This window comes from Asterias amurensis, chromosome 20 (assembly GCF_032118995.1).
Source record: "Asterias amurensis chromosome 20, ASM3211899v1".
Lineage (NCBI taxonomy): Eukaryota > Metazoa > Echinodermata > Asteroidea > Forcipulatida > Asteriidae > Asterias > Asterias amurensis.
In genome coordinates this window covers 1,276,644-1,300,462 of record NC_092667.1, presented here as the reverse complement: position 1 = coordinate 1,300,462, position 23,819 = coordinate 1,276,644, and the positions used below count along the sequence as shown (strand labels likewise).

General features: G+C 37.5%; 1 protein-coding gene across 2 annotated transcripts in view; it reads right to left on the bottom strand.

The window, feature by feature from the left end:
- Positions 1 to 492: 492 nt before the first annotated feature.
- LOC139952187 (uncharacterized) overlaps positions 493 to 23,819 on the bottom strand; it is a 37,396-nt gene continuing 14,069 nt past the window's right edge. The window contains exons 4-5 of one of the 2 annotated variants that reach the window (XM_071951223.1): positions 19,114 to 19,443; positions 493 to 8,310 (exon numbers count right to left, since the gene is read on the bottom strand). In XM_071951223.1, the coding sequence (XP_071807324.1) occupies positions 8,228 to 8,310; positions 19,114 to 19,443 (413 nt within the window). In that variant the 3' untranslated portion in view covers positions 493 to 8,227. The remainder of the gene's footprint in view (positions 8,311 to 19,113; positions 19,444 to 23,819) is intronic. The other variant, XM_071951224.1, reaches the window with a different exon arrangement.

Below are 23,819 nucleotides of genomic sequence, written 5' to 3'. Positions count from 1 at the left end.
TTTCATAATTTTCTCGCAACTTCCATGACTGATTGAGCCCAAATTTTCACAGGCTTGTTATTTTATGCTTATGATGGGATACACCAAGTGAGAAGACTGGTCTTTGACAATTCCCAAACGTGTACCTTCCCTTTAACATTGCGTTAAAATTGTGCATATTATTGCATTGTTTAAAGGCATTGGACACTGTTGGTAATTACTCAAAAGAATTACTCGCATAAAACCTTATTTGGTAACGAATAATGGGGAGCTGTTAATAGTATAAAGCATTGTGAGAAATGTCTCCCTCTGAAGTAACGTAGTTTTCGAGAAAGAAGTAATTTTCCACAAATCTGAAAGCACACAACTTCATATGACAAGGGTGTTTTTTCTTCCATTATCATCTCGAAACAATGTAAGCCTAACATAGAGACTAATACAGGACTGCTATTTTTAAAAAGCCCCGCATATAAGTTGTAATAATATGAAGAAAACGCTCTTACACGATTTGAATATTTAGTGCTTATTTATTCACATTTTGTCGTAAATCACACACACAAACTGTACAAGAGAAGAGCAGAATGAGTCTCGGACGGACTTGAGATTAATCGGAGAAACTAATAATAATATATATTTACACTCTCATTAAAAAACAAATTACTTATTTTCCTGGGCCTGATTTGATGGCACATCTTACTATTTCATTGTGTACTTACTTTCAAAGTCTAGGGCCAAAAAGTCTAAGCTTGCCCTTTTTTGAAACCAGATTTAGCTTTGGCTTCTGTTTAAAGACTACAACTACAAGTCGTAACAAATTGTTTCGCACCAGTAACGGCTCTCTCGCAACTATACTCTCGCGCACTGCTGCTCTGCCCACGACTTCTGCTATCCCGACTACCGCACCCTTTAATAAATGGGGCAGTTATCACGAGCCAGCAATATTGCGAGAGCAGTAAAATCGCGTGAGAGCATGCACCATGACAAACATACAACGACTTGTCAATAAGTCTACTTCTGTTTCAGCTCCATACTTTTTGAAGCCCTATAACAGAAAGCACAAACAATGTATTTGTGATGTATTTGCCTCAACTTCACAAAGCTAACTGTTTTAAAATGACCATGGGAAGGAATGCACCGCACAACATACTTGTGTACATGTATACTTTTCAGACTTCGGTGTATACAAGTCCCTAGTACTCTAAAAGTTAACATAAAACGTTCGCTTATCGTGAGAAGTGCCATGAAATCAGACCAAGATAAGTTGAAATCAATCACATGAAAACTCCCTATAGGCTCCTTCAGAATCCGAGTCTACAAAATAATACTAACCATGCTTGAAATATATCACTTCCCTATCCCAGGATGGTTCAACTTAGAAATCACCCATAATGAGATGTACCATTCTTGAAGTTGTTCTTAACACAATAAAAAGACATACCAACATAAAACAGGGGAATTCATATACATTCCAAAAAAAAATGTAGGATTACAATAACAGCAAAGAAAACTCTCTTAATGTACAAGAGTGAAAAGGCACCCTTTGAAGAGCCATATGAGGGACAACTCTTTTTCGAGTGGTCTTCCACTCTTTTAGATTGAAGTTTGCATCTTTTTGAGTGATTTTTCACTCTGTCCTGGAGTGAAACCCCTCTAAAAGAGTGAAATAACCACCACTCTTTTTGAAGAGCCATATGAGGGACAACTCGAAAAGTAAAGAGTGGTGTTTTTCACTCTTTTACATTTAGAGAGAAGGTAAGAATGTCCAAACTCAGAGCAGTGGATCTTTGTTTCATTTGATGACAAATTTGCAATAGCCTCACAACAATGCAAATAGTACTGTGCTCTTTGTGTAACTTTTCTGTCCTAGAAAAGTTTGCTGTCATTCTCCTTACACTTTTCTTGACTGAACCATTTGTCAAGTTCTTTTGGTTTATGTCAGGTCGTTGCTATAGTTATTATTTCGTTGTGATTTTTCGTCCAGGCACATGACAAAGTGTTACGCTCTGGGCCCAATTTCATAGAGCTGCTAAGCACAAAAGTTTGCTTAGCATGAAATTTCTTCCTTGGTAAAAACAGGATTATTTCCACGTGATTTCAGGATATTAAGCAAACAACAGCTGAATACAAGTAACAAGCAATATGCAACAAATGGAAATTTGGTTGGTAATCCTGTTTATATCAAGGAATAAATTTCATGCTAAGCAAAGTGTTGTGCTTAGCAGCTCTATGAAATTGGGCCCTGAACAGTTTACATGAAATACCTGTTCATTATTATAGTATAATTGACTTCAAGTGTCTGTCTGAAAATATTTATTTTTAGAAGTCTCAGTGGTGGACAATAACCGATTCAATTGTTGTGTTTTGTCTTGTGGTTATGAACCTTGTCTGTCTCTTGCCTTGGGATGAGAATTCTGATGAATGTTTATGCTAAATGAAAATTGTTCTTAACGAAGCTATGTACTACATAATAGAATGGTTGAAGTGCATGCATCACCAGTGGCCAATTTCATAGAGCTGCTTAAGCAAAGAAATTGCTTAAGCACGATGATAGCTTGCTTATGTTACACATGTTACTGGCCAAAATTCAATGCCATATACATTGCTTGTGACTGGTATTTAGCTGTTGTTTACTTAGCATAACAATTGAATGGAGTCTTGGCCGGTAATCTGATTTTACTAAGCAAGGTTTTTTTTGCTTAAGCGAAATTTTATGCTTGAGCAGCTCTATGAAATTGGGCCCAGCTTATAGGACCTTCATCGTTGGGCCACCAGCTTGTTGTAGTCCCCCACAATTGCATTTTTTTACTCAACAGAGGCAGAAACTGTGGTAGGCACTTTGTGGTAGGCCAATTAACAGATTCATAATTTATGAAATAAATTCATTGTAATGATACTTATACAATGTTTTTGTGATAGTGGCCGCTGCCACAAAAAAGCGTGTGCTTTTTACACACATCGGTGTGTATCGGTAAAAACCAAAAATTAATATAAAAAGCGTTTTGTTTTCAATTTTAGCCCAAATAACTAAACTAAAATGTGAGTAATTGATGCTTTTAAAGACACTGGACACTATTGGTATTTGTCAAAGATCAGTCTTCTCACTTGCTGTATCTCAACATTATGCATAAAAGAACAAACCTGTGAAAATTTAAGCTCAATCGGTCATCAAAGTTGGGAGAATGAAAGAAAAAAACACCCTTGTCACACGGAGTTGTGTGCTTTCAGATGCTTGATTTCGAGACCTCAAATTCTAAATCCGAGGTCTCGAAATCAAATTCGTGGAAAATTACTTTTCTCGAAACTACGTCACTTCAGAGGGAGCCGTTTCTCACAATGTTTTATACTATCAACCTCTCCCCATTACTCGTTACCAAGTAAGGTTTTGTGCTACTAATTATCTTGAGTAATTACCAATAGTGTCCACTGCCTTCAAACTTTATCTGGGGTTGTAACAGAGTCATACTCACAAAGTGCCTTGCTTTCTAGCAACAGCAATGTGAAATTGGAGAATAGACTGGTCCCTCACTTACATAATGAATAAGAAGTCATGATAACTTTGACATACAGGGTACATGACAAAATGGTGAAACGAATGATAAAGGTACAATGTTGACATCGTATGCAAACTAAAAATATCAAATGTTCTTATTGTTTGGGAATCTAATTTTAGAGAAATCAAACTGGTTGGGAAAACTAAATAAAAGAAGTGTTTACAATTAGCACACACATTAATTTTTAGAAAATTTACAAACATTTGAAATAATTTAACTATTATAATAAACATGTCAATAACTGAGAGATTGTTCTGGTTAAATGCATATAATATTAATAACTGTAAACTTCTTATAATAACTATATCTTAGAATAGTTAGTGCATGAAAAAATACTTACGTTTAATATATACTTTTTCTTCTACAGTGACATGATTATCAAATATGACACAAAGGCTTTTAAATTCACTTCTGAGTTGAGGCTTTGATAAAATGCAATGATTAAGAAACAGTTTTTTGATAATGTTTTACTCAGCAAGGCAGATGGCCAAATCAAGTGCCACTCGTGGACAGTTTGGCAATTTCTTTGAGGTATAATTTGTCTGCAGCCCGTTTTAAAATTTAAGATCAGGCAGAGTTACATAGAACCCGTTCCCACTGGACCACGCATTGATCTTGCAATTCAAGCAAAGGGCGGTCAAGACCCCGAAAGGGCGATCAAAGGGCGATCAAAGGGCGATCTAAGAGAAATAAGCTCCAGTGGGAACGCGAGGGCGTTCAGGATCTGATCGTGCAATTTTGATCATCCTCGGGAGCAGGATTAAAGCGGGATCTGATCGCCCTTGTGGATTAATGGACTATCAAGAGGCTAGTGGGAATGCAAAGGGAAATCAGACCCAGCAATTTGCTAGCAAAACAGTGTTCTTTTAAACCCACTTCCATTCCAAAAGAGGGGGATCCATGCGCGATCATACTCAAGTGGGAACGCGACCGCGATTTCACGCCTGCAACTAATCTTGTTGCGGGATCCCGATCGTGGATCCAGTGGGAACAGTGTCTTAATGACAATGTTTGTCAATAATTTCTAACATGAAAGAGATATGTCCATGGTCACGTTGATTTAAACTTGTACTCATAAAGTTGCTACATTTTTCACTCAAAGGCATAATTCATCATCAATGGTAATTTTCAAATATATTTTGAAAACATTTCAACTAATAGTAATTTAATTAAGCTACATCTACTTCTTTGAAACTAGGTTTCAATTATTGAATAGTGCTACTACTTGAATAGTGCTGTTTACCCTTAGCATTGCCAGGGCCAAATACATCGGCCCTATTTTAAAAACTGATCAGGAATTGGTAATGCTGATTAAATTTGCCGTATTTAAAACACATTTGTATTGGATACAACCAACCATGATTTGTCAAAGTTGAAGATGTGACTCCAAAAAAGTTTTGGGCGTCAGCTTTTAACTTGTGTTAGCCTTGATTGCAGTAATTGTTTCTGGAGGTTTTTTTTTTTGCAATTAAAAAAGCTAGTTTGCAACTTTAAAATGCCTGACCCTTAAACATGTACATGCTCAGGGCACTGCTAGGCTAAAGGCACTCAGCATCGACTGTAAAGTTCCACAAGTTATCCAAGTGAAGTGAATAAAATGGTCACCTTACCTTTACTATTTTCATTCACAAGAGATGAAATAGGGAAAAGTAACATTCTGTGTACTGGTTATGCTACTCTCTATTGTGCCTTTTTCCATATTTGAAAAGTATCAAATAGAAACCACCAGGGAAACTGACTGAGTAAATTTTAAAATGAACACCCCCGAACAAAGATATTGACAAAATAGGGACACCACCAACATAGGGCTAGATAGCGCAGTTGGTAGAGCGCCGGCACGGTAATCGGAGGTCGTTGGTAGTCAATTCTTTGTTCAACCCCAAAAATCATATTAAAAGTGCCCTGACAATTCCGGCTTACAAAGTAATGTTAGCAATTGCATTGTTACCTATCACTAAATGAAATGAAATGATGATGTAAACGAAGATAACTCAATACTGTAAGAAACACTACCAGGTTAACTCTATTTTATAAGCCACCCTTAAATGTCCTATAATCTGTTGATAATATATATTCTGTTATTAACATTCTACATTCTACAAGTTTAAGTGCACTTTTTCTCCTTAACATGTCTTATACCCTGCTCTAGTAATAGCCTTTTCCCTATGTATGAAGTAATGGCACCATGTCCTGAGGCAGCAATGAGATTTAGACCTGTATCCCAATTTCATAGAGCTGCTCAAGCACAAAAAGATGCTAAGCACAACAAAATAATGCTTACCATAACTACCATGTCACATGTGCCATTTGTGATTGGTATCCTACTCATTTCTGCTTAGCATAGAGTTGCAACGCAATATTTTCTGTACACTAAGCACAAATTAGATGGGCGGGTATAGTCACATGACTTCAACTGATGTTTTGTTTGGTCAACTGCTTAAGGAACTAACTTGGCGCTTTTGGGCCCAGGGTTCCATTTTATGAAGTTATTCACAACAACACATTGCTAAGCACAGAAAAACATTGCTTAGCAGAAACAGGTTACCAGCGATCCAAATACCATGTGGTGTATATTGTTTAAGAATGGCTCTCTGCTACATTGTGCTTAGCCAAACACTTGCTAAGCACCATTCACATGTGACAGCTCCATAAAAATATTTGGCACTTTTGTTTCAGTTTCATAAATCTGTTATAAACACAAACCAAAAATCACTTAGCAGGACGGGTCACCAGCCAATCTACTGTTCAATGTATATAGTTTATGACTGACTCCCTGCACTTTTTTTTCTTGGCGAATCTGTTTAACACCTTTTATGAAGTTGGGCCTGCATGGCCTTCTTATGACTATTGATAAGATTCTTATTTCTTTTGCAAATGTCTTCAGCATCTATTCTGTTGTGGGCCCGTTTCAAAAACCTGATCACACGCAAATCTGCTAAGCACAGACAAATCCTGCTTAACAGAACTAGGTAACAGGCCACAGTGTCATGAAACGTGCATTACTCTTAAATTGCTATTGTGTGCAATGAGTATACTTTCAAGTTTATTGGCTTATTGTAGCCTAAAATGATGCAAGTTGTGTTTATAAGGCCGTGTCCGAAACGGCGACTTCGGCTACAGCTACGGCTAGATCGCCCGCGTCTGCCTATTCTTCAACACTGGTAAACGCGCTGATCTAGACGTAGCTGTAGCCGAAGTCGTCATTTCGGACACGGCCTAGGTTCCTTTTTTTACTTTCAAGTGGTTGAATTGGTAAACGTGCAGTTCATGATAATTGCATGGTGTTACACAGTCATTGACTTCAACTGCCTGCTACAAAATACATATATTGCATTAAAGTTTTGGTAGATGATTTATTAGTAGCTGATCGAAAATTGAGCTTCGTGACCACTCATTCATGTTTTGAGTTGAATACATTTTGCCATGTAATGCATTTGTTGACTGCTCCAAATACTGATGTAAAATAGCCCAAAGACATGTATTTATATACTCTAAACATAATCTTATTTGTATCTTCCGTTTGAGAGATCCTACCTTTGCTAGATATTTATTTCCTGATTACTTTCCTGATTTCTTCCCCAACTTGCAGAATTATTTTCTCCTTGATTGAGAAACACTTAAATCCAACTTGAAATTATCGCGGTATATCAAAATATCCAGATTGCATTGTGTATTAATTTATTTTAAGGATTTGGAGTTAACATTCTACAAGTTATTAGTTGAACTTTGTAAACTCATTCATTTGATTGTCTCATATAATTTCAATTTATTTACTTATTTTTTGAACAACAAATCCTTAATATTTGTGTGATTGTTACAAATTGTTCGGTTTAATTCACAACACTTGGCGTGCCGATCAGTAAATTGATGAATAATTCCACAATTCTAATCGATTCAGAAGTTTTTACCATAGAAGACTTTAAGATTTTGTTTGACTTTTACATTCTTGTAATTCAGAAGACAGAGACAATACAATTGCAATCCAACGCTCGTTCAATCCATATTAAAGACACTGGACACCATTGGTAAAATAATTGATAGCATAAAAACTTACTTGGTAACGAGCAATGGGGAGCTGTTGATAGTATAAAACATTGTGAGAAACAGCTCCCTCTGAAGTAACGTAGTTTTTGAGAAAGAAGTAATTTCTCACTAAATTATTGGAATTGAATTCGACACCGCAGCTGAGGTCTCAAATTCAAGCATCTGAAGAGCCCAAAACTTTTGAGACACAAATTTTTTTTTGCTTTCATTATTTTCTCGCAATTTCAACGACCAATTGAATTCAAATTTCCACAGTTGTTATTTTATGCAGATTTTGGGATGCACCAGGTGAGAAGACTGGTCTTTGACTATTACCAAAGGTGTCCAGTGCCATTAAAGACTGAGCTATTGTGAAATATAGAGCCATGCCTAAAATAACTAGAAGATTTAATCTTGTTTTTTTTCTTGTACTGGAAATATACAAAACAAGGTCAGATATTATGGCCCCTCTCATTATATACAAAAAATAGATCTATATGTCATTACATAGTGTGTAGGTCCTTATAAGACCGTGACCGAAACGGGGACTCCGGCTACAGCTACGGCCAGATCGCGTGTGACTGCCTATTCTTCAACACTTGCAGATGCACTGATCTAGCCAGAGTTGAGCCGAAGTCGACATTTCGGACACAGCCTTAGTTGAGTCATGTTCTTTATTCAACACCCCCCTCCCCTCCGTCTCCGCCCGCCTCTCCCTGTGTGTTGTCCTCGGCTGGCTCCGATGGCTTATCTGCGTCTGTAATACAAAGAAAAGAACAGGGTACCAGTTATTGATTTTTCACTAGTAAACCCCTTGCATTGGTCGCCATGAATGAGGTTAAACAATGGAACTGTGCATGCGCGCAGCTCTATGAGATGTCTTCATTGACCTCAGCGAGGGCGCTGCTTGCTGGGGGCAACATACGCTAAGGTTGTGTATGTAATTGTAATACCTGGGCCTGATTTTAGAGAGCTGCTTAAGCAGAAAAAATGCTTAAAACTTGTCTGAAGTGAGCAGAAATGAGCAGGATATCAGCCACAAATTGTACACATGACATGGTAGTTTAGCTGGTAACTTAATTTTGTTAAGCATAGTTTGTGCGCGCTTAGCTACTTTTTGTGCTTAAGCAGCTCTATGAAATTGGGCCAAGATCTTGTTTCACACTGTGAACCATTTGTTGACAACTGGGCCCAATTCCCACAAAAATTTGCTTAGCATGAAAATTCTTCCTTGATAAAAACAGGATAACCAACCAAATTTCCATTTGTTGCAAAGTGCTTGTTACTGGTATTCAGCTGTTGTTTGCTCATACTGAAAAACATTTGGGAATTATGGTTGGTAATCCTGTTTTTGTTGAGGCTGAAATTTCATGCTAAGCAAATTTGTGTGCTAAGCAGCTCTATGAAATTGGGCCCAGATGTTTTAATGTTATAATGACATGTATTAAAAAGGATGAAATTACAGAAAACCAGAAAAAATGTAGGATGATGGAAAAACCTAAACAAACATGTGTAGTTTTGACTTCTTAAAGGTTTCAAACTATTTAAGAAGGATTGAAGACAGACCTGCTGTTCATTCACTGATCTAGGTGGATTGAGTTCTCAGTCTAAGGAGGCTTTGCCATATTTGTCCGCTAAACTTGGGATACTATCACTAAGCTGCCAAAACAACACCCGCATCTTGTGGAAGTGTCATGGCCGAGCGGTTAAAGAGCACCGAATTCAAACTCTGGTGTTTCTGATCAGCAGAGTGTGGGTTCGAATCCCCAGCCGTGACACTTGTGTCCTTAAGCAAGACACTTAACCATTGCTTCGTCCTTTGAATGGGACGTAAAGCTGTTGGTCTCATGTGTTGTGTAACACATGTAAAAGAACCCAGGGCACTTATCGGGAAAAAAAATAACACCCGCATCTTGTGGAAGTGTCATGGCCGAGCGGTTAAAGAGCACCGAATTCAAACTCTGGTGTTTCTGATCAGCAGAGTGTGGGTTTGAATCCCAAGCCGTGACACTTGTGTCCTTAAGCAAGACACTTAACCATTGCTTCGTCCTTTGAATGGGACGTAAAGCTGTTGGTCTCATGTGTTGTGTAACACATGTAAAAGAACCCAGGGCACTTATCGGGAAAAAAAATAACACCCGCATCTTGTGGAAGTGTCATGGCCGAGCGGTTAAAGAGCACCGAATTCAAACTCTGGTGTTTCTGATCAGCAGAGTGTGGGTTCGAATCCCCAGCCGTGACACTTGTGTCCTTAAGCAAGACACTTAACCATTGCTTCATCCTTTGAATGGGACGTAAAGCTGTTGGTCCCATGTGTTGTGTAACACATGTAAAAGAACCCAGGGCACTAATCGGGAAAAAAAAGGGGTTTGATCGCCCGTTTTTTCCGGCTGTGGCTGCTACATAAGCAGACACATTTATCCACTAATATTTTCAGCTTTACGTAGCAGCTTTATGAAACTGAGCCCTGCGTGGCCAGATTTCATCAAGCCCAAAACATTGCTAAGCACGGACAAATCATGCTTAGCAGAACAGGTTACCAGCCAAAATACAATGTTATGTATATAGTGTGACTAGTTCCCAGCTATAACAATTTTTTTTTTGCCAACAGACAAACTCCCTAATCCCTATTTCCGACTTAACATTTATAAAATTGATCCCTGATATTGGCCTTCAGCTTACAAATCTTCCCAAAGGCATTCCAATAGTCAAACAAAATATTATCAAAAAGCCTAAAGGTTTAACAATTCATCTGAAATTTTATGGTGTGTTAAGGGGGTTAATGGTTGTAGGGACATTGCCTTTCATGAACAGTAACTAAACTTGTATGGCAATCAATGGGTGCGTTCGATTAGCTTCCCTGGGTTGACCCCGCGGTGCTCATTCGGGTGAGCCCCTGACAAGAGTTAAACGAACGATCACTCACCGCTCTCGTAGTGACGTCATGCACCTGGGGCCAGCCTCCAAGTGACCCACTCCACAAGCATGGCACTTTGGGCTGACATGGGTGAGCCCCAGGGTGAGCCCCTGGAATGACGTCAAAGCTATTCGATAGTACCGGGGGCAGACCGGGATCGACCCAGGGAAGTTAATCAATCGCACCCAGAGTATGATCGCGCTATTAGCTAACTACTAATACTCATTTTCCTACACATGCATCCTTGCCAGCAAGGAACACACAAGCGACTTTATAGACTTCTAACATTTCCATGCATAGAATAGGATACATGAAACTCAATGGAATATTTACCATTGTTTACCCTCATTTCTATCCCCATGACATACAGAAAAACACAAGACTAAATTTCGAACTATTAATTCATAAAATTCACCCACAACGGACTTTTGTAATACTAGATTGCACAGTCGACATTTATCATGCAGACTGCCTTCGATCCAATCAGAATTTAATTACGATTTTCAAGTTATAAACAGGGGCCATAATAAATCATATGGAAGGAGAACGAGACGGAAGTATTAAAGGAACACGTTGCCTTGGATCGGACGAGATGGTCTATAAAAAGCGTTTGTAACCTTTTTTTATAAAATGCATATGGTTGGAAAGATGTTTTAAAAGTAGAATACAATGATCCACACAAGTTTGCCTTGAAATTGCGTGGTTTTCCTTTTTCCAAAAATTTGACTCCCATAAATGGCCGACCGTGTTAGTCGACGAGGTAAAAGGAAAACCGTGCAATTTCGAGGCATGTTTGTGTGGATCATTGTATTCTACTTTTACAACATCTTTCTACCCATATGCATTTTATAAAAAACGGTTACAAACGCTTTTCAAAGACCAACTCGACCGATCCAAGGCAACGTGTTCCTTTAAAGACCTTTCCTATTTAACCTCACACCCCGTGTTTTTGTATCCATTAAAGCCATTATACACTTTCGGAACAGAAAAAAAAGAAAAGTTCACAGATTTACAAATAACTTACAGGGATTACAGAAGGTAATGGTAAAAGACTTCTCTTGAAATATTATTCCATGAAATGCTTTACTTTTTGAGAAAACATTAAAACAGTTATCAATTCTCGACATCGAGAATTACGGATTTATAGTAAACACATGTCATGACACGGCGAAACAAGGGTGGGTTTTCCCGTTATTTTCTCCCCACTCTGATGACCGATTGAGCCTAAATTTTCACAGGTTTGTTATTTTATATATAAGTTGTGATACACGAAGTGTGGGCCTTGGACAATACTGTTTACCGAAAGTGTCCACTGGCTTTAACGTGCATAAAAATGTAACATGATGAAACCATGTTGTTCGTTGCTATTGTTGTTTTTATTGTGAAAACTCTTTTTTTACCTGAAACTTTATTTTCCCCACCCCGACCCCAACAAAAAAATGAAATAGCTTTTTATTTCCCTATTCCCTTTCCAAACCACCACCCCTCATCAGAAAACAAAACACATTTTAATTGTTACACATAAGTGCATATTCTTACACACAGAAGCAGTCATTGTTCATCTCAAGTTTCCATTCAACTCAGGCAGATTTTATAACAAAGACAATTTGTGCATGCTTTTCATAAAAAGATTTGCGACTCCAAATGTCTAGTGGAAAAAAGAAATTGTAAAAACTTGACCGAAATCTGATAAATAGCTCAATTTTTATTCATCCATAGTTATTTTTACTGAATGCTAGACTGACTTCCTTTACATTCAAACAATTCTGTCTTGATGTAAATTTCGACTCAAGGGGGAGGCTTGTCTTGAAATGACGCTGTTCGTTTCCATGGTTACTTAACAATCTCTGTCGTGGAGAGAGAATCTTGGTTGAATTAACTCAGAATTAAATTGGCAAATCCACAGATGTACATGTCATAATTGAAAACAGCAGTCTTAGAAATTTCTATTAAAGGGGTTGGGTACAAAACAGAAAGTCCACAGATTTACATTAAACTTATCTTTTTGTTTGGTTTTTGTATTGGTGTTGTCCGCTTGTATGTCCTTTAAAGACACCGGACATTTTTGGTAATTGTCAAAGACCAGTCTCCTCACTCGGTGTATCTAACCATATGCATAAAATAATAAACCTGTGAAAATTTGAGCTTAATCAGTTGTCGAAGTTGCGAGATAATAATGAAAGAAAAAAAACACCCCTAGTCACACGAAGTTGTGTGCTTTCAGATGCTTGATTTCGAGACTTCAAATTCTAAATATGAGGTCTCGAAATCAAATTTGTGGAAAATTACTTCTTTCTCAAAAACTACGTTACTTCAGAGGGAGCCGTTTCTTACAATGTTTTATACTACCAACCTCTCCCCATTACTCGTTACAAAGTAAGGTTTTATGCTATTTGAGTAATTACCAATAGTGTCCACTGCCTTTAAGGCATCCCTCTCCAAGCTCTGCTTTTCTGGGATTTGCCCCATATCACTTCCTCTTTAAGTTCTTGATTATTATATAGCCCTTTTATATGCATCTTAAAGGAACACGTTGTCTTGGATCGGACGAGTTGGTCAAAACAAAAGCGTTTGTAACCGTTTTTTATAAAATGCATATGGTTGGAAAAGTGTTTTAAAAGTAGAATACAATGATCCACACAAGTTTGCCTCGCAATTGCGTGGTTTTCCTTCTACTGTGCGAACTAACATGGTCGGCCATTTATGGGAGTCAAAATTTTAACCCCCATAAATGGCCGACGTGTTAGTCGACGAGGTAAAAGGAAAACCACGCAATTTCGAGGCATGTTTGTGTGGATCATTGTATTCTACTTTTACAACATCTTTCTACCCATATGCATTTTATAAAAAACGGTTACAAACGGTTTTCAAAGACCAACTCGACCGATTCAAGGCAACGTGTCCCTTTAACTAATTGTCTATTTTCTGCATGCACTTCTGTATTTTGGTCTTTCTGTGATATGGAAATAAATATTGTTTGAATTGAATTGAATGATGATAGAAAGCTCCCTTAAAGTATTACAAGGCGAGGTGCTGTAGTTTTGAGAAATTAGGGAAATAATTTCAAAAAAATGATTTTTGGCCCCGTGTGTTGAAAATTATTTTAGTTTGAAAAACAGATTTGCGCGAGTCCCCCTGCAAGCTACAAGCTAATCCCGGATTTATAACACTGACTGACAACCAAGACAAAGCGTATATTATAAACCTGGACAGCACTGGGCCAAATTTCATAGAGCTGCGAAGCACAAAAATTTGCTTAGCATCATATAGCTGCTAAGCACAAAAATATGCTTAGCATGAAATGTCATCCTTGATAAAAACAGGATAACCAACCGAATTTCCACGTGATTTTCAGGATAAGCAAACAGCTGAATACCAGTACCAAGCAATATGCAAAGAATGGAATTCAGTTGGTAATCCTGTTGTTATCAAGGAAGAAATTTCATGCTAAGCAAGTTTGTCTGCTTAGCAGCTCTATGAAATTGGGCCCACGTCATGTATTTATCAACTCCCCACTTGATTACAAATCCACTTAGTTTCCATTGTGCAAGATGCACAGGTTTTTCTCTATAATTAGTATTTTCAGTTGTTTATTTCAAAGGTCGACTTACTATAGAAGAGGAATTATCCACGATAATAAGTCGAGCCTTGTTTGGTTATCGAAATTCATTATCTATGACCTTACCTTCACAATACATCACTGTATGATGTTCCATAAGGAAATTCATTGAGCGGACACAATACACTGGAGTCTAATAGAATTTGTAAAGCATTGTTCAACTGACTATAAAAGTTGAACTATACCATATGCCTGGGCATAATTTCATAAATCTCTTTCATACTCAAAGCCAACCTTGTCCCGATTGTAGCAGACAAAATTTGAAGCCTATGTAATATAGGAACAGAGACCTATGGAGACTCTTAGTTGGGAAGCCATCTCCGGGATCTACCTCCGGAGGACGGCTATGATGATGATGATGATGATGATGATGTAATATTCAGTTCACAATTATCGGTGTGTTTGTGCACAACTGTTCTTATTAAAATTGCACGGACTGGATTATTCTAGAGGCAACGGCACATCTTTTTGCAAACAAATGCAGAATTTGTAACAAATCAGGGCTCTCCCCTCGCACACGCTAGCGTATTTGAAACACTACATGAATATTGTAAGCCAATACGCGCGAAGGGCTGATACACAAACAATTTCGGCCTCTAGGTAAAAAAAAACATATATGACTATGCTTTCCTATAATTCTATAATGGATAATTTTGTTTGTGCTTGTTTATGCCTCTGAAGAAAGTCCGGTTTGGATTGAAAGCTTAGGCCATCTCCCCATCAATTTAAATATAAAATATTTTGTTGACAATCCGAGGACCCCGTTTGAATTCAGTGACCTATGGCCAAACTTTGAGTCCAGAATGCCCCACAGCTTTGAGAAAATCCTGGGGAGAGCTTCTTATGAAAACAATGAATTGATTGGTTTAAATCTGAAAGCCCAATATATTATTCAATTCCAGAACAAATTCTCCAGGACAATACTCTAAAAGTCAAGAAAATATCTTCATAAATTATTTAGAGTTTCAGCAGTTTCATTTATTTCTGGTTGTGAAGCAAAGGACTCTCTGAAAAACTGAGATTAACCACTGTACTAGCCAAGGGGGCTATTAAGTACAGTCATTTTAAGCACTTTAAGAAGGAAGTTTCAGGTGGGTGACAATCCCAAGACAATTCTTCAATGGAAAACCCACGGATAGTGCCCTAGGTGGGATTCAAACCAAGTCCCAGGGGTGGAAGGCGAAAGATATCACACTATGCCACCTGACTGCCCACTTCGATTCCCTTCGTGGAAAAAGGCTTATTGCGGCTTACCTTAACAAATCCCTCACAAAATTTAATTGCTTGAAACAAGTTGCAATCGCCAGATTTAATGACATTTTCACGAGTTGCTTGGAGGGTGTGTTTATTGCAAACTACAGGATGGAAATGATTTTGATTCTTTATTTAATACCTTTAAAGGGAGTGTATACTTTTGGTAGTTACTAAAAAAAGTACAATAAAAACTACTTTCATTTATAAAGAGCGCTCCAAAAGAACTATGATATTATAAAACATTGTTAGAAAGAACACCCTTCAAAGTAATTTAGTTCTAGAGGAAGAGGTTCTTTTTCACAAACAAATTTGAACCTAAGATCAGGTATCTGAAAGCACACAATTCTATGCAACATAACATAGGTGGGCTTTTTTCCACTATTTTTTCACAGATTTGTTATTTTCTGCATATGTTGGGATACATCAAGTGAGAATACTGGTCTTTAACAATATTACCAAACGTACGGAAGCCATCTCACGAAATTGAAAATATGTTGAAAGCTGGATCAGAAATATAAGTGACTTTTGATCAATGTCACTTTCCTAGTGGTTTTTAAGCATACAATTCAGCTTAACACAGACAAATTTTGCTTAGCAGAAGCGCATCATTGTCCAAAAACCAATGTCATGCAAGTCAAGCATGAGTTGTGTTTCCAAGATTTATTTTGCTTTGCGTACAGAATCCCTCATCAATATTTCCAATTCCCGCAGTTCTATGAAATATAACCTGGACAAAACGAAATTGGTCCGTGGATTGTGATGGAGTAACCTTGAATGGATTTGTTATTCTGCAAACCCATGATGAGATGATGTTTGTGTAATTGGCTTTTGGGATGAATTCTGTCCTGTCCTACTGTGGGCAGAAACACTGTTGATTATTAGAAGTTCTCTCCCCCCCCTCCCCCAGGCAAAACTAATATAAGCATTTGGACAAACAAACATAGTGATTTGGAGGGTATATTATTTTTCTTGACAAATTCATTATGGAGAGAGAGAGATAAATATGTTTTTCTTTTTCAGCCTACTAAAAATATTATTAAGAATATTTTAGAAAAAGAAATGACATCACTTGTTTGTGAAGAGAGTAGAAAGGGATTCTAACATGACAGTTTTCAGTATTTTTCTGTGCTCGTTTAATGAGGAAAAAAAACTACATCTTGACCAGATTGTGTTTTTATCGTCTTCTTTTTTTCATCAAAAACGTAATTTTGATTTCCAGTTATTTCTTTCGACCTGTGACTAATCAATCTTTTTTTACAGGTAAGACGAACGTACCAAATAGAAAAACAAATTATGCTTCAAAGCAGTTACATTTATCGAGCAAAATCATGTGTTCTTGATGAACAAAAACTCCTCAGTTCCAAAGTGCGGTATTCAATGTCAAATTTTGAATCTGAATAACTTGGCATGGCCAGAGTGGACGATTTCCACTTAAAAACGTGACATCCAGATAAGCCATATGTATGTTTCACATACTATATTGATTTCCCTTGTGTGTACGCTCCAATAATGCCTTAATTAAACCAAGTACATGTCACTATTATTAATGAACTTTCTCCATCAATTCCCAAATAATGGCAACAATGTTTACTGTTGAAACCTAGCAACAGGATAAACAATGTCAGCAAATACCTCTTCATTGTATACTTCCCAGAAGTTCCCACATTTAGGCCCTACGTTTATTAAAAACAATACTCTTTCATGTAAATGTTTTTTCAATAGCTCATTTGTTCAAATAGACCTTATGCTGCACATGACGTCATTTCAGTAGGGCGCCCTCACCTAAGTCAAAAGGAGGTTGTTCATTGGCCAATCCTGTGCGCCGCGCGTACAAATCTGTGGGTTTCAATTGTTTCGTCACCATTTTTCCACTAAGATGGCCGCTGGATGACGTCAATGCATAAGGTCTATAGTGCTGCATAACTAAAAAAACATATGCATATGACGTCACACTCTCAAAAAGGAGGCAGATCATTGGACAATAGCTGTTCTCTGTGCGTAAAAACGTGCGCATGACCTCAGCATACCTGTTGCAATTCGCATTATGCAAGGGGGGGCTGTTGATTTCTTACACAGTACAGAAAGCGCCTTCGAATAATGCGCGTAATTTTGGGCGTCAACTCTCTTTTATGCATGGTTGTATACGATTTTGATACCCAAAATGACACCCAGGATAGGCACATGTGAGTACGCTGCGCGTATTGCAAGAGGTCTAAAGCGTTACCTCAGCATACATGGTGTAGAAGACTGAACTATAAAAAGGGATCTATCGTTCTTTATTTATGATATTTTGAATACCTTGAGGAACGAGCCACCGTAGAATGGTCCATTAGACCAGTGTACACTACACACCAATTCCCTGCATATTCCCAGGAGTTTTTAAACTCGTGAATGCAATCCAAATTTTGACTGGAGTGAGCTAAATCCCCCTCCAATTCACATTAACTGATATTTTTAGGGGGAAAATGGTTGACCCTGGGTTTAACTATTTATTATACTCCCCAAGTTCCCTGGGAATTTCGAAGGTTTATTGTTTTGAGTGTGAACATCACTTCCTCTGGGAGTCCCAGGAAGTACATCAAGCATGAAGGGGCTAAACATTGTATTTTTTGTATTACTACTTTTTAAATAATATTTGTCTTTTTCGTAAAAACATACTATTTTGTTCCATTTCAGACACTTTTTTATGAGGTAGTCATTTCAAAAAATGACATTTATAAAGTGAGCAAAGTCCCTCAAATTTCCTTCAAATCAATCAATATTCCCCGCCAGGTTTTGATTGATTTGAATCGATCAATACTGTAGTCTAACTAATCACACTAAGCACAAACCATGCATAGCAGTTCCATAAAAAGAAATAAAGATTTACCACTCAAATTTGCTCAGCTTTCGAACAAAAATGTCATGGTCCTGTTTTTCTTAAAAAAAGACTAAGCAAAAATTTCTGCTAAATGTCTTTATAAAAATTGGGTTCCAACCTAAACATATCTTAAACATTTCTATTTCTATGGTTGTCCCCTACGATTCTTTTCAGAACCACCCCAACTCAATTAGAAATTATCATAACATGGTGTTATCGCAAATCTTACCTGATCGATAATACATTCAACCATGCTAAGTTTCAAATCATAACTATTTATATTTCTGTATCCATCTATAACTGTTATCTTGTTTGCTGTATCTAAACAGCCTACATTAAGGCTGAGCCACACTGCAGCGATAACGAAAACGTTAACGATCACGACGCAAAGGGAACGCATTCTATTGCTTGAGTGAGCGTGTGCCTATTCTGCGTGGAGCAATTCAACCAAAAGAATGCATTCTCTTTGCGTTGTGATCGTTATCGTTTCCGTTATCGCTGCAGTGTGACTCCACTTTCACTACTTTTTTGACACATGCGATGAGCAGAGTCTATTCTATTACAATGAATCAAACGTTCGCAACCAAACAGTATTAAATACATGCAATCAAGCAAAAAAAACTCCACGGCAAGCTAGAAAGAAAACCCACTCTTGAAAACAAACTGCAAACGTTTAAAAGCTAAAAAGCTACAAAGAATATGTTGAGATGTGATGAGAGCTGATGATGATGCGACATGCCAAGAAGAAGAGAAATAAGAAGATGGAGAATAAGATCAAATGAGATTGCCAACTCGTGCAATGAGAAGAAGATGAAAGGATGCTTTTAGTTTTGGTCACTTAGTAAATGGATTCTGATGTTGAGGTTTGCGATGGTTGTAATTCCATGCAGAGACTAACGTTCATCTTCACCTTCTTCCGTTTTGGGTTCCGTGACGCTTTGCCTCCCAGTATCCTCCTCTTCCTTAGGTTCCGTCGTCGCCGTTGCATCCACCTCCCCCTCTTGGCACTCCCCCGTCTCCGGCTCCTGCGTACAAGGCGCTGCATCTTTTTGCATTTGATTCGACTCCCCAGTTTCCTGAGTTTGCATATCAATCTGCTCAGATTGTTCTATTGAGTCTGCTGGGGCGTCAGGGGCACTTTCTTGTTTCGGTTCTTCGGGTGCGACTGCCGTTTCAGGAGGCGATGTTTCTGTTTGCGGGGGTAGGTCTGCTTCTACTGTTGTGGGGGCTACATCTTCTGCTGATTGGGGTATCAATTAGGGATTGGATATCGATTGGAAAGTAGGAAACACTTGGTATGAATTAAGTGTTGATCTGGTGATAACTTTGGTATCGACCGTTGTATGAATTAAGTATTGATTTGAGGTTATAAACACTTACAAGTTGACTGTAAAACAGGCCTAGAATTTCATCTTTGAGAGGGCAAGGCCTTTTTCATTTTTAAAAGGGCACTTCGATTAGAAAATCCTAAAAGCTTAGGGAACTTTAAAAAAAGTTTATTAAAACTGTTTTCAATCTGAATAGAATATATTTCCTTCTCAAACCCTGGATAGGAAACAAATGGCAACTCAAGGGAATGGTCTGCCAAAGGACTCCTAGTTTAAAAAGAAAATCTCCTGAAAACAAATAATTATTCTTCATTTTGATTGTTGTACTATGTTGTGAATTTCCACAACGATTTTAGCGACTTTCCTGTGGGTTTTGTCCACAGAACTCAGGAAAGTACTGAGTATAAAGTGCTTAATACAGTGGTGTTAGGGTAATAACCAAATTATATTCGTTATCCCTTATGCAAAAATTAACATCTAGTTTCTTTTTAGAAAAACTAAATCATGCTGATGTCAAAAGCAACGTCTTAGTAATCAGCAGTCACCAAAATGAAACTACTTTTGAAATATTCAGTATTCTTCTCGCAGGTTTGATGTAAAATACTTTGAGACAAAATCACCCAGCCTTGCGCTTTCCTATAATAGAAACACAACCTATTCTCCCGTAACTAATATTTCCAAGACGAAGGTCAAATATAATTGAACTTTGAATATTTTCAGTCGGAGGGAATTTTTTTCTTTAAATTCTATAATAATTGTGACAAAATCGGAGACAGGTTCCAAGGATGCCATCATGGCACATTAAAAACTAATAAAAACTTGAGGCATTCTCTAAAGTGTTACCATGGTGATAAGTTTGTTGACGCAATGACCGAAACTGAGAACTCAGTAAATAAGCATGAGAGATATAGACGTATTTTTCAGCATGATAGATTGTTCATTTGTGTGAATATAGAAGCTTTCATTTTATACAGATTAGTTTTTTTCACTGCAAATTAAGCCTGTCAGCAACCTAGGAGAAAAGAATAAATCAATGAAAACATGACAGAAATTCGGTTTATAAGAAACAGACTTGCCCCAGGAAGCACATAATAACAAAAAAGCATGACTGCAGAAAGCATGTTTTTGTTTATTTCTGAACTGCAAAGCCTTTTTAATGCAATTTGAGCTGCAGCATAGTTGTACCAACACAGCAATAAGAACATAATTAAAGAATTGGGAAATAAAGCATGTAGTTAATTCAATTAAAAGGCACTGGACACTGCTCGTTACCGGGTAAGTTTTTATGTTAACAATTATTTTGAGTAATTGCCAATAGTGTCCAGTGCCTTTAAGAAATTTAATGCAGAGAATATTCATCAGTGAAGTGTAGTTTATCTGAGCTGAAATGCATTCTCAAAATCAGTCCAACTTTGTTTTGTAAGACGCTGATTTGCTAGTCAAATTATTTTCCCAGTACCTCTCTAAGAACCTCGATTAAAAAACTGACCATCAACATCTGGTTCTGAAAGATGTTGGGAGGCAAAACACTCTATTCAAAATTACTTTTGGGCTTTTGGGATGTGGTTACCATAGAGACTAAGCCAAGAAGTAATTACTGTAATGCATCCGTGTTTTTTTGGAAGGGAAATTAAATAGGCACAAAAAGTCTGTGGCATTGTTTTAAGCATACTGGATCAGCTTTCGTCACTTACTCCAGATACTGACTACTGTAGGAAATCATGTTTTTTATTCAGCAGCACCTTTCTATGGAATAACTTGCCACACATTTTCGTAAAAACTTCACTCACAATGTCTTTTTAAATCTCAACTTAAAACTTTTCCTTTATACGAAATCATTCAGTGCAGTGAGTTTTGTATCTGTCGGTTTTTATGATTTATATTTGACTGTGACTTATTAAATGCTTTATTGTACCTTATGTTGCATCGTTTTGACAATTTTTATAGCATTATGGTGTTTATGCACCTTGTTTGCCTGTAATGCTTTGATTTCTATTTTGCTTACATTTTTTACTGATGTACTTTTCTTAAACTGTTTCGATGTAATTTTCTTATGTATAAGTAAAAATGCGATGATTATGGCATTTTTATTGTTATGCGCCCTCAAACTGGCTGGTCCTGGAGAGAGCGCAATATTAATTCAATAAATCATTATTATTATTATTATTATTATTATTGTCTGATAAAAGAAAACGAGACAGTTGTGACAGTACAAGGTTAAGAGTCAAATTCACTGAGTCAATTCAAGCCTACCATCTAGCCGAGTACATGTAGGTATAGGTTACTGAGCAAGATACCATTTTACATAACTGTCTGCAAGATTATTCATGCGACTATCATTGGGCATCTTAGCAAATGAACTTCCTCTGGAACTCAACGCTATCTCATTTCTTTTCAATGCTAATGGACCCATTATAGAAATAATGCAAATTTTCCACATGCTAGACCACATCGTCAACATTATTTTTGCAAGTGCATGCTGAAACTGTGAATAATTCATCACTGTTTGAAAGTGTGACCATGGGTGTCTGTTTCCTAAAGGAACACGTTGCCTTGGATCGGACGAGTTGGTCTATAAAAAGCGTTTGAAACCGTTTGTTATGAAATGTATATGGTTAGAAAGATGTTTTAAAAGTAGAATATAATGATCCACACAAGTATCACTCAAAATTGCACGGTTTTCTTTTTACGTCGCGAATATCACCGTCGGCCATTTATGGGAGTCAAAATTTTGACCCCCATAAATGGCCGACCGTGTTATTGGACAAGGTAAAAAGAAAACCACGCAATTTCGAGGCATATTTGTGTAGATCATTGTATTCTACTTTTACATCATCTTTCTAACCATATGCATTCTATAACAAACGGTCACAAAACGCTTTTCAAAGACCAACTCGACCGATCCAAGGCAACGTGTTCCTTTAATTTCTAAAGAATTATGAAGAAGTGCACTATAAGTGAAGTATACATGGATGTATATTAAGCCTGGGTGACTAGACTAGTGAAATTTACTACTTGACTAGTCGCGTCTCAAATAGTTGTGACTTCGACATAAGTCGCGACTGTTTTTTATTTCCCAATAGGCACAATAGTAAAATTCATGCTCAAAGGAGTGAAGGATTGTGTAACTGATGTCCGATTGTGTTTTGAAGTAAACTGTTGTTGTTGTAATTAGTCGAGAACAACACAATTGGTTCATCAAGCATGTAGTCCCGACTGTTTTTGTAGTAGTCGTGGTGGCACGATTAACTGAGGCGTTAAAAAACAGTAGTCAAGAATCCACTAGGCAATCAAAAGTCGTGTCTACGGAACTATTTGCACTAGTTGCACAGGCATAAATGTATTTGCTCATGATGTCCCATTTCCAAGTGTTACCTATGTAATAAATTGTTGCCACCAGGGGTGTTCCGTTTTAAAGGAAAATGTTGCCTTGGATCGGTCGAGTTGCTCTTTGAAAAGCGTATATAACCAATTGTTATAAAATGCATATGATTAGAAAGATATTTTAAAAGTAGAATATAATGATCCACAAAAGTATCACTCCAAATTGCGTGGTTTTACTTTTACCTTGCAACTAACACGGTCGGCCATTTATGGGAGTCAAATTTTTGTTTTTGACTCCCATAAATGGCCGACCGTGTTAGTTCGCAAAGTAAAAGGAAAACCGCACAATTTTGAGGCAAATTTGTGTGTATCATTGTATTCTACTTTTAAAACATCTTTCTAACCATATGCATTTTAAAACAAACGGTTACCAACTCCACCGATCCAAGGCAACGTTTCCTTTAATATGCAAAACAAAAACCACAAAGTAAAATTGTCTAGAATCTCCTAAAAGGAAACGTGTGTTTTTCTCTTGTATTTTGCTTTCCTCAAAGGCTTCAATTAACTAGTACCTGAGAGTGTTTCTGTGTATAATTGTTTTTAAAAAACACCTCTTGCTTGTTCTAAATTCTGGTTGGCTGAAACAAGGTCACGTGGGATGAACTAATATAGGCTAGTGATCACGCGCGCGAACCAGAGCGGGCACTAGTCTTTGAAAATAGTGCCCGCGGTAACAGCGCCCTCTCTTGACTTTAACCGTGAACAACAACTACAAAACTCCCATTTCTGTTCTTATTTGACATTAAGATCGAGTTGCGTTATAAAACACATATTGACCGGCATAACTCGGTAACTAGTGTACGGTTATCCCCCCTCGGGCCTGTGAGTGACCAGAAGAGGGGCCTATTTCCCTCGGCCGCTCTTCTGGTCACTCAAAGTCCCTCGTGGGAATAGACGTAAACTA